Source organism: Epinephelus lanceolatus, chromosome 2 (assembly GCF_041903045.1).
Source record: "Epinephelus lanceolatus isolate andai-2023 chromosome 2, ASM4190304v1, whole genome shotgun sequence".
Classification (NCBI taxonomy): domain Eukaryota; kingdom Metazoa; phylum Chordata; class Actinopteri; order Perciformes; family Serranidae; genus Epinephelus; species Epinephelus lanceolatus.
The window spans coordinates 41,346,621-41,359,425 of record NC_135735.1 but is presented as its reverse complement, the minus strand read 5'-3'; the positions used below and the strand labels follow the sequence as shown (position 1 = coordinate 41,359,425).

General features: G+C 40.4%; 1 protein-coding gene across 3 annotated transcripts in view; it reads right to left on the bottom strand.

Moving 5' to 3' along the window:
* Nucleotides 1-12,805, bottom strand: part of phkb (phosphorylase kinase, beta) — a 149,389-nt gene that overhangs the window by 35,257 nt on the left and 101,327 nt on the right. For all 3 annotated transcript variants that reach the window (XM_033632936.2, XM_033632931.2, XM_033632923.2), the window contains 2 exons: nucleotides 3,592-3,647; nucleotides 2,740-2,833 (listed from right to left, as the gene is read on the bottom strand). In XM_033632936.2, coding sequence (XP_033488827.1) covers nucleotides 2,740-2,833; nucleotides 3,592-3,647 — 150 coding nt within the window. The remainder of the gene's footprint in view (nucleotides 1-2,739; nucleotides 2,834-3,591; nucleotides 3,648-12,805) is intronic.

Genomic DNA, 12,805 nt, shown 5'->3' with positions numbered 1-12,805 from the left:
CTCATAATTTATTGATAAAATTTAATGAGATTGTCTATGTTGTACATGACGTCAGAGTACTCTGTTTACCCTTTGTCCTACAAACTTACTATAAATTTCCTCCTTTTTTTTTTACTGTTTTTGTTTGGCCTCTTTTAGCACAATGGAATTGGATTGGTACTCTGTACTGGCTGATACACAAGTTCAGCTATCAGAATCGTTATTAGAAGGGAAAAAATGGTAGTGGAACATCTCTACCACCCACTCTCACTGCCTGTTGTCTGCCTGTCAGGAAGTCAAGGATCCATATACACAGAGAAGTGTTTAATCCCAGCTGCCTGAGCTTTGTGATGAGCCTGTCGGGAACTACGGTGTTAAATGATGAACTGTAGTCAATGAACAGCAATCTCGTATAGCTCCCTTTTTTGTCCAGATGAGACAGAGTGGTGTGGAGAATGTGTGCTATGGCATCGTCTGTAGATTGGTTGGGAAGGTAGGCAAACTGTAGTGGGTCCAGTGTGCTTCGTTGTGAGGAGCAGATGTAATCCTTAACCAGCTGTTCAAAGCTTTTCATCACTACAGACATCAGTGCCACTGGGTGGTAGTCATTCAGGCAGGTTGGTCTTGTTTTCTTTGGCACAGGAATGATGGAGGACTTCTTGAAGAATGTGGGCATGAAGAACTGAGCCAAGGACAAGTAAAATATCACTGTGCACACTAGCGCTACTTGGTCAGCACATGGTTTGAGAACCCGCCCACTGATACAATCTGGTCTGCTGCTTTCCTGCTGTTTCCATGCTTGAAAGCCCTCCTGACATCTTGCTCAGAAAGGGTGATAGGTGTGAAAGGTGAACCCACCTATCCATTAACCTGCTTCTGTCATGGCTCTTACACCTTGCCACATGCTTCTGGGATTTCCCTCCTGGAATTTCATCTCTTATAGACCTGTCTAATGTACCCTTCTGAAATCAAATGTGGCAGCTGCTCAGCTCCATATGTCTCCAGTTTGCCTGAGTGTCACAGTGATGGCTCCACCATTATGCTGATCAATCACCATTAACAATTACTGTTCGACTGATCAATCACTTCAACCAATCGGTGGCCTTGCTGTGATTGATGGGACAATCAAGAGGAAAATCTTAAGAGCAGGAAATCTTGGAGTGACAAGCAGATAGACTGACTGGGCCAAGTTCTGCTGCTATATTGACAGCTAACTGCTGAAATGTAATCTTGCTGACTGTGAGATTGATTTGTGTAGTTGTGGTGGTGGTGGTGGTGGAGAGGCATCAATAGTCTTTCACAGTTTCCTCCCCTCAAATTTCCATCCAATCATTCACAGAAAACTGGAATGACTACAAATTTTCTTTTGATGGTTCGGTTAAAGATAAGCCATTAACCAAGCAACAAAGCACTGCAGCTAATTATGCACTGCAAAATTTCTGCAATCAGCAACCTTTCAATTGACCGTTGGCAATGCCTCAAACAGTGATTGACCAATTCTATCTTGGCAACTGTAACTAGATGTTTCTCCACATGCTACAGTGATGTCCTTGGGGCTGTAGTAAGAGTGCTGCACTGTATTATTTAACCTTTCCATAACCAAGAACACAACAAGTGTATGGTGTGGATCAGTTACCTGCTGTAGTAGCTTAACTTTTCGGTATTTCCAAGGCCAATACTTAGCATATCATTAGCTAACTACATCATTATCTGGAGTTACACTTTACATTACAAAAAGCTTCGTTCACGAATGACACATCCACAGCATGACAGCTGGTGTAACACTGGTCCCAGATGCTATTAACTGCCTTATCTGAGTTGAGGGTAACATCGGCAGCACTGCCTGCTCTGTATTGGATTTAAGGAAGTTTACCTGAGGTGTCTTTGCCAAACTCATCTGTTTGTCCTCATTTTTTTTTCCCATGTACATAGTGGTGTAGTTGTAGTTGAAGAGGTTTGTGTACTGCTAGGCAGATAGGTAGGTTACCAGGAGGGGGTGGGTATACTCTCCTGTATATTCCATGGCTTTTTGGCTGATAGGTTTGCATACTGTGAATGGCCAGAAAAGGGGTGGGTATACCCCATACACCTGCATATACCCTCTCTTACATCACTGCCTGTAAGTGAAACTGTTTGAAGAACCACACCATAAAGCACAACTCTAACTTTCGTGTTGTTCGTCAAAGTAACTTATTTTGTATCTCTATAGTCTAGTATCATTTTACAGCCTAGTATCTGAACTGTGTTATGTTAGGATGAAATGTCAGTCTTATATTACATTCTCTCTCATATTGTACTGTAGCACTGGGGCAAACTAGCTCTACCCTGCAGTACAAGACTGCTGCTTATTCATTCCCAAGACTCCTACAGTATGTGGATCATCAACTAGTAAGAACTAAGCAGCTTTAGCTTTAGTCTTAACACAGTACTGAATAAACATAGCGCTATGTTTGTAGCCAATGAATGCATATTTAAAATCCTTTCAGGAGTTTTTCATTTTGGTACAGCTCTGCGACAACTGAGGCAAAATCAGTGGTTGTCATACAGTATAATGAAAAGGCTTCTTTCGTCTACTTGTAGCTGAAGTCAAGCACCCATTGTTTCAAAAAGATTATGAACAACTGTACATCACTTGAAACTGCATGTGTGCCATGCAAAAATGGAAAGCCATATGTAGCAACAGAACCTAAGTGGGATAAGGCCTTGTTAACTGCTTGTGAAATTGGTGACAAATGTGTGACAAATGTGTGCCTGTGTTACCTTGACCAGCTCCTTCTGAGGCCAGATCTGGATGGGTTCCACCTGCTGGGGCGTCTGGGTCTGAATGCCATAGGTGTTCAAAAACACCTGAAGTCTACACAAACACACAGACACAAAATTACAATGTCACGTTTATAATTTTTATGCATTTTACATGTAGCTTTTGGCTTAGTTTCAGCACTGGAGCTGATAAAGCCTTCCCTACACATCTACCAGTCCCAAATGAACATACAAAGATATTTATTTCATTGTTTGTCACTTTATGTTTCTTAATATATAAAAAGAAACACTTGAATTACTTAAACTAATTATCCCATTTAAAATCTACTTAGCTATGATTCTACAGCAGCTGGTGGCCTTTAAATCTACCTGTACAGATTTATCTTTTGTAAATATGCAGCTTTATGAGTCTGTTAGTCCTTGAAGCTATGGCTTTGTCAATAGACAGCTATTAAATCTATTGGTCATGTGTTCTTGTAAATATAAAACTCATGTAAATCAGGTCTATTGTAAATCTATCATGAAGCGATAGCTGTTATTGAACGGCTGTGTTTATCGGAGAGCATAAATGAACTGAAGTGGAAAAGTTGACGCCTGATGGGGACTCGCAAGCAAAAGTAATTAAAGCTACAGGTTAACAAGCTTAAGACAGTCGTGTGACCTTGTTAGACACAGACACACACACACACACACACACACACACACACATGTGCAATGAGGAGAGTGACAGATGATGGCAGAGGTCAGGCTGAGCTCCAGCTTCATGAGCTCAACACAATTACAGCACTGAAAGACTTGGCCTGCAACACATTAAGAGACACACATATACACATATAAACACACACACATTACCTCTGGCTCTCTGCTATCAGGGACACGTGAATCACAACATCATTCTCTATGGGACCCTGTCAAAGAGATGGGGAACAGAGAGATTAACACATGGACCACATCTCTTCTACATGTTGCTGTTGCATCAGTGTGTATGTTACATTGGCGTGTGTGTTTTCTCTCCTGAGAACATTCCTCCTTTGGCAACACTTTAAATGTACACTGGAACTAATGAATCTGCTGAATCTGCACGGATGGATTACAAACAATTAGATGCACGTGCTCTTCTGTTATTTCTCAATCCATTCTGCTCACGTCTCGTAGATTTGCTGCGATTTTGTTTACTATGATTAGTTTTACATGTTAACTATTAGTTTATTAGCTTTTTCTATATATATATATTTTTTTTTACATTTTTGCTTTAATAATTAATTTAATTAACAAATTTCCTTATTTTGCTGTATATCTAACATCTAACATCCATGCCAATAAAGGAAACCACAAAAGATCTGATTTGTGCATATGTGACAAAGAGATTTATAGAGAGAAAGGAGAAAACAGTGGTTAGAATCAAAATTCCACTCACTCTCTTGTAAAATGGCATTACCCTGTGTTATTGCTACCCACTCTCTCACCCAATTTAAATGAAAGTAAAACTCTGAATAACCAACAAAGGTTGATGAGAGATGCGAGAGCGCTCGGCTGGGAGGGAAGGAGCTGGGAATTAAGAAGGATGGGGGAGATGTAAAAGGGAAGGAAGAGCAGAGATGGAGAGAAACATGAGGCTGGTACACTGACGTTTTCTCCACTTTGGCGCCCACACAGAGAGATGAGTTGAAATAACATGAAATGGAGAAGTCAAATAAAGGCAAGAAGAGGCAGAGATGCATGACATTTATGATGATTTTTTTCCATATCAAAAAAAAACACAAAACTATTCCAAGAATATTTGGATAATAATTTTGTTAAGTAGAAATCCTGCGCATTTGCTGGTTGCAGCTTCTCTAATGTGAAGATTACCTTAGGGAAAGTGACTATGACTAATGGTCAGACAAAGTGAAAATATGAATAAATCACTGGGCTATGGTCAATTGTGGTGTGCATTTGGTATTCATTTTGGCCTATTATGGGTTAAATTAATAAAAGAATAATCAATAAATCATTACTTGATTCCCTATAAGCCATCATCAGATTTCCACACTACCCAAGCATAATTTTGGTTGAGGTTTTGTGTCATGGAGTTGATCTCAGCAATTCAAATTTCCCAGTTATTACATAAATATCAGCAATTTGCCATGTGATACAAAAACAGTTATTTCTTACTGACTGACAAGTTTCTGTTATCATTCACTATGACAACACACCACAGACATAGGTCTACAGGATGAGGCTGATTATATTCTATATTTGTCTTGCTGTAAGCAAACCCCAAGAACTGACAACAATAAACTGATCCTACTAACAGGTATCGTCTTTGTATCCAGCCTGATATATCTCATTCCTCTGTGCGCCACCTTTGTCCAAAAATCAGTGAGCACTGGATTGTTGCACTGGGTGACCCGTTCTTTCATTACCATATCCACACTGTAGTTATGTTGAGTTTATTACATACACACTGTCCTACTGTAGTGAATAGGCCCTAGGGCACCGAATGTGTATCAATCCACAGCTGAGAATAGTCCCAAACAAACACGCTATTTACTCCTATTTGAGTAATGTTTGCTGAAAACTACAGTGCCAAGCTGTTTTATAAAATTGTTAAGGCTTTTTCAAAAATGTATTTGTAACCAGTTGTTAAGATTTAAATCCTCAGCAGGAACAAATGGGCTTTGGGCTGAGTGCCACGGACAAAGTAGGGAATGAAAAATGTTGAGACATGGACTTAAATGTTGTTGTTTTGGTCTTTTCATGGAATTTGTTGAAAATAAGAAAAAGCAGACAAACAGCAGCCTTAATCTATTGTGCTTTTCCTTATTTTCTGTTATATATATAATGTTACAATGTAAGATATTCATAGTAAACATGGCCAAAGTTTAAATTCAAAGAGGCTTTGTTGGCATGACCATAGTATTACATAGTATTGTCATTTAAAATACTGACCATTTGAGCAAAACCTAGGGCTTCAGACCATTCTGAATACTCTGTTTCCAACAATTTTTTTTGTACTTTCAAGACAAGCTGACATCATCTTGTGACAGATTTCTTAATATGGTCATCTGCTCCAGGCATGTTACTGCAAGTGTAGCTACACGCTAACGTCAGGGAAACATGTGAACTTGGTTGCAGCTGTTGTTAATTTCTCTCTTATGCTTTCTTAACATTGTAACTATGTAGTTGGAGAATAACCGCAAGATACGTCGCAATAAAACCGCACAATGACTAAAAACAGACAGAACTAGAACTAGAACTAGGCCTCAGATGGAGTCCATCAAGGCAACACTTTATCGCACTACAACAATAACACACAGTCACAATTGGCCAGAATGGAGCAACACATCAGTCATATTGCCTGATGTGAGAATGCAGGGTGTGAAACAACATGAAAGGCAGTGAGAAAATACAGAGAAGAAACAGAGAAAAGAGGGAAAAGGCAGTCATTTCAAAGGTGTTCTCTGCAGTAATCATAGACCTTTTGGACTTGTGGACAATCAAGGAAAACACAGACAAGAGACATCACAGTTGTTTGTCTTGTAGTGGAGCACCTGAATATATCAGATGGAATAAATTGCATGCAAATGAAGCGAATGTGTTGGAAAACAAACAACTTGGCGTTTTAAATTTCTCATACAAAAGCTGCTGCTGTGTTTTTTAACTAAAAAAAAAAGGAAAAAATATCTGTGCCCAATCACTATTATCTTCAGCAAAGACACTTTTATTTACATAAATTCAATTTTATGTCTTTTTCCTACAGCTTTTATTCATGACAGGTTAACAAGTATGCAGCTTTCTTTCTCTTTTGCTATTTTCTTTCCAAGAGTTATGCGTACTGTTATATCTATGCGCATGTAAATGTCTCTCCGTGCATATCCTTTGGTGCCTTTCATCTTCTCGTTCTATATTTGTAGAAGTACCATGTGTAATTTTTACGTATGTGTGTGTAAGTGCATTGTAAGCCGAGACGATCATCTTCATTGCATTGAGTGACGGTCTATTCAGGGCCATTTAGAAAGCAGGCAGCAGCATGTGACTCACAGGAGCAGCGGCCTTTCATCTCATTCTGAATGTGGGGATGCATGCACACACACACACACACACACACACACACATAGACACACTCATGTTCTGATACATACATGCACACAACAATCCTGCAAATGAGGGCACAAACGCACTAATACGAGCATGCACAGATGCTCAGATTCATAGTTAGTGACGGAACACAGAGCCAAGGAACAACACACAGAGATAAGCAGGTCTGTGGATGCATACACACACACACAGAATTCTGGGAGCCATTTTGTTTGGTCAATAAGAGCTGGTTTTTGCCAACAACCTTGTTATCATCAATCAGAGAGTAGAGAGAGAGCAGAGAGTAAGGGGTGGCTGAGTAGAAAAAAAAACAGGCGGCCAAGCACAAATCTCTCCTGATGAATGGGGGAGCAATGGCTTCTAAAATGCTGCAATGCAACTCTCTCATTAGCGCTGGTCTCTGAGCAGACAAAGAACTCATTTGGCGAAGGAGAAGATATGGAAATGCATAATGGAGTACTGTAAATGCACTCCCTCTCACTCTCACTCCCTCCTCCGTGAACCGCAGTCGAACCTCGGCGACAGAGGAGGAAAATGAGATGAAATGCTTCTTTTAACTACCTTTTCAGAGGCACTCAAAAGAAAAAAGACATCGACGTAGTGTGACCAGAATGGTGCAGATTCTGAGAGGAAAGCGGGAAAATAAAAAAATGTGTTGTTTCACCACAGGGGCTCTGCTGCAGACTGCTAAAAGGTAGTTAACAAATCATGTTGGACCCTGGGTGTACACGATGATGCAGCTACTGGTCTGATGTCAGCACAGCTCAGGCCAAATCCAACAGTTTAAAGAGCTCTGTAGCACTCCCTGGAATTGGATTTCAGACTAATTAATGAATTGGAAGAAAGCTGGTAGAGCAAATGAGTTGCAATTGAACACAGGTAATTAAAGTTCTGAAACTTTAACTCCTGTAAGCATTATAATACACAGCTCAACAGGAAATGGACTGTTCAGGGAGATGACGTCCAAACAGAGAAGCAGATTTAGTGAAAACAGACATGCTGTTTTGACCCTGTCTTACATGGTTCTTAATGCAGATATGCATGTGAATAAAATGTTTCTTGCCTGGACAAACATGCTCTCTGGCTCTTGCTATGCTGTCTCCACCTACACATTAAACCTACATGCGAACCTATGAACGCTGTAAGTTCTGTCAGCATCTCTTGAGGGATTCTACTACAAACTACTAACTGCAGTCGAAGGAGACAAGGCAGGCTCAGGGAGGTTGAGTCAGCCACAAAAATGGATTGCATCACTTCAACATGAAATAACTCCTGGAATGCATTCAATATCACAGGTTGATGATATCTAACAGTGTACGCTGTGTATCCAGGGGGGAACTTGGCTGCTGGGCAAACAGTGGGGTTGACAGCTGAAGGGCAGCATATCATTGATCTGACTGAGGAGGTAAATATACTGTGACATGGCCAAACCAGAAAAATATACCGTACATAGGACCATAAAACCAACAACTCTCCAGGTACCTATCACTCAGGAGCTTAGAAAACACACTTAAAGGTGGAGTTTAGGTATTTTTACATAATCTGCCCCTAAAGGAACATTTTACCACCAAATCTGAAATACATTTCCAGGACAATTCCTCATACTTATTAGGGATGCACCGATCCGATATCTGGATCCAATATCGGCCCCAATATCATCAAAATAGATGGATCAAGTATTGGAAAATGCAACCAATACCTGAGGCGATCCTTTCCCTTTAAATCTATTGCGACGCAAGCTACGTCACACGTCATGGAGCGAAGGAGAGAATCTGCTGGGTGGAGGTATTTCACACTATTTCAACTGCTGTTGCACAATTGTTTATTTTTGTTAAAAATAAATAGTTCATCATTACATTAATCTGTTTCATCTGTTTCATTTTATCTTAGAAAAGAACGGTGTAGTCATCAACACCTGATGCCCCTAGTCTGTTCTACATGTAAAGCTATATAGCTTTTTAGGTCAACCATGGTATTGGATCCGTATCGGGTATTGGCTGATACTCAAAACCACAGCATCGGTATCGGTTTTGAAACTGAAAAAGCTGGATCGGTGCATCTCTAGCAGAGTCCTGCACTGGGTCGGGTACCCGCGGGTAGCTGATTTGCGGGTGGTTTTTTTAAAAAAAAACATTTTTTCCTGGATTCGGGCTCTGGGTGGAAAAAAATAACATGCGGGTCAGATCGCGGGTTTTAGATAAACACATCAGTCATTAGTTTGGTCAACTACAGATAACTATTGGTCATTATTTACTCCCTGAGGATTGCCTCTACTATTTCGCAACGGTTATTGGTTCAGCTGTTTACACGCATTTCACCATCTAATAACACAATTTGTGATTGGACGACAGAATCAACATGGCTGCCACCGTCTAACAAGCGACGCTTCCAAAACAGTAAATAATTATTTAGGTATTTGAGAAATAAGTGGATAAAACGTACAACTATCACTTTATAATGTTTCTGAAGTGTTTGCCTGATGGATTACTTCTCTCCTTGATGGATTCTAAAAACACGTGACGGCTCGTAACTGCTGAACGTCGCTCTGGACAGAAAGTAAGTCTATTATTACACATGTAAAGTTCCTTTACATAGATTAAAAGTTTAAAAGCATTAAACGTAACAAACGAGTGCTTTTACACTCGTATGGGAGAAGAACACAGAGGGTTGATGATGGAGCTGAAGTCAGGTTTTTATTGTGAGAGCTGCTTCATTCAGGTCGTTGTTTACTTACTGGCACCTTAACTGTGGCGATATGCTGTTCAATATTCAGCCAATATGACCCAACATGATTACTTTAAATCCGGGTTACGGGTCGGGCTGCGGGTCGTGTTTCAACGGGTCGGACCGGGTTGCGGTACTAATTGGCCTGATGTGCGGGTTTGTGGTTCGAGTGTGGGTTTGTACGTCGCCGGGTCGGGTCGGGGCGGATCTTGAAAACTGGACCCGTGCAGGACTCTGATCTCTAGTACTTACAGTGCTTTTTATCTATCTAGATTGTTTTGGTGTGAGATGGAAGTGTTAGAGATATCGGCTATAGAGATGTCTGCCTTCATCATATATAATATGATCTAGATGGAAATTGGAGTGCTCAAATTGGCATAGTAATAATAATACATTCAGAAAACTCAACAGTAATGTCTCTGTCCCACCAACTGTATAACCACACAGAATGAAGTGTGCATCTACTGCCAGCTCACATAGCAACACTGAGCCACCTATCATTACAGCTAAGCTGAGGAGGACGTCATTAATGTTTACATCTTGCGCTGTCATAAGTACAAGCCTTTCATCCATGAGTAGATGCACGCTAAAATATAATAATAATAATAATAATGATAATGATAAAAAAGATGCAGACTTCTTTTTTGCAGTGATACTGTCGGCAGGTGTAGTGCGTTAGAAAGAAAATAGTTCAAAACTTCTCTAAGGTGCTGTAGGCAGATTTACTTTCCTCTGGACAAAGCGAAGATAGTGGTTTCCCCAGTCTTTACACTAAGTTAAGCTAAGCTAAGCTAAGCTAACTGGCCTTTACTGTTTTGGTTCACACTCATCAGCATACTTTCAAGCTGCAAAACCCACTACATGCTACCTGCCACCTCCAGAAAACTGACTAACAAAGTTATTTCACTAATGGTTTTATTAGCTAGTGTATATGCTGTAGAGGAGCATTTACCAGCTAAAGAGCCAGATACTTCCCCCAGGGGTTGGTGAAACAAAAACAGAGCTAATAAGAGAGTGAAAATTGGATTTAAGTTCATGGGGTGTACACAAACACGCCAAATTAATCTTTAACTGCTGGTTGTGTAAATCAGCCACACTTTGCTCATAAGTTTACTAAATCAACATAAAAGGTGATGACAGTCTTGTGGTTACAGATTCCAGTTTCCACTGCCCTTACGTAGCCCCAACAAATCTGTTAAGGCAGGCATAACTATAGAAATTATTGATGGTTTTAATACGATGAGGTTTTGAATTTCCATGATTTTGTCAGGCTTTGTTTTATGGATCAGTAGGACCTGAAGATACTCTCTGAGTCATATGTTTCGGCTTCCAAATTTGAATGCTCTTCTGAACTATTCTTGCAAATACACAACACAGAATATTAAAGATGTGTGTGCCGGAAGGAAACCCAGCTCACCAGGCCAGAATATTGAATACCTAAACAGTGTACACAAGAGGGCACGGGCAGGAGCCGAGACCTCAGAGCTGCCACTGAGCAGAACCTCTGCTCTCTTAGCCTGAGGTTAGGGGTGAGGTAGAAAAAAAATCATATCATCAGCGCAGTTATCCTGCTACCAACCCGTACAACTGCACCAACCATTAATTAAATCACTGAATACCACTGAGTTTTGCCTCCATGTTTCTCCACTGACTTGATATGGAAATACGATTCATTTATTCATGAATTAAGCAGAACAAAGCTAAAACAATCCAATGAAGTATTTAATATCAACTTGAGACCCTTTGTAGGAGGAGTGTTTGAAAAAACAGATGCAGTTTAGGCCATCAGTGAAATACGTGGCTATAGCAGGAATTGGCAAGTGGTTGGATGATTATTACACACAATGAAGTTGGGCCAAGGGCTTTAAAATGGAAATGAAAACAACAGAATCTGGGCAAGACAGATTTAAAAAGGTTCACTGGTTCCTTTTGGTCCCATATGGAGGATCCTACAAAGTCTGGTCTGGTCCAACCAAGTAAAGTTTACTTTTAAATCATTTTACCATCACAGGACTTAATGTAGACAGAGCCTTAATCAACACTCAAAACGATACACTGTGACACTGAACTCACAAAAACAAATTGCATAAGTCTTTGCCAAGATGCATTAAGTGGAATCTTTGTGCAGCCAACACAAAGGGCTGCAGCAGCAAAAAGACATTTGTCTACACCTGGAAAACAACCACTCAGCACTCCTGCAGTCACAGCCCTATGCTGAGCAAAGGTTGTCTGGGCCAGTTTAAAATATGTTTATTCTAAGATGATAAAACTGCTGTTATTTTATCTTTTTATTATCATAAAAATACAACGAAAAACCAAACTGAACAATGAATTAAACACACTGTGAAGAGCTATTTGTTTTGCCAATGCCACATCCTTCATGGTTTCATATTTACACATTTCTACCTAGTCATTGTAAGGTCTGCCCGCTACGCTCACAGTCTGCCAGGGTGAAGCCTGTAGTCTGGTATACTTATTAGGTATGCACAATAATATTGGCACATCATCTGTATCAGCCAACATGTTTTTTTTTCTTATTTTGCACAATGAATATTACATACATTGAAGAGTATTGTATTTCATGTCTCCATCTGCTGGTGGGCCATCACAGTGAGAGTATGCATGCATAATATGATGTTAATTCTACTACAGAAGGAAGGTAAAGATCATTGAAATCAGGTAGGGAAAAAAGTGGATATATCGATATCGGTCAAATTTATTTATTTTTTATTTTATATACTTTATTAATTCAATTTTTCACTCTGTTGTCAATTACACACAGGTCCGAACACACACATGCACAAACTGGACCTATACATGCACTAATACGAGAGATGTCAGAGTGGGCTGCCCATGACAGGCGCTCTGAGTGGTTGGGGGGGTTCAGTGCCTTGCTCAGGGGTACCTCGGCAGTGCCCAGGAGGTGAACTGGCACCTCTCCAGCCACCAGTCCACGCTCCATATTTTGGTCCGGACGGGGACTTGAACAAACGACCCTCCGGTTCCCAACCCAAGTCCCTATGGACTGAGCTACTGCCGCAGATGAGTTGTTAATTATCTGCATATTGGATATCGGCAAAAAATCCGATATCATGTACCCCTAATCCTCACTACTTTTCACTCCTGTAAAACAGGAAGACTTAAGCACATGCACTGATACCTCATAGATTTGACTACTGTGTGTCATTTACTCTGAGCTTGTCATTTGGACCAACTCCACTCTTAGCTTCCCTGCATGGGCCTCCTGCTATTGCTAGAGCTG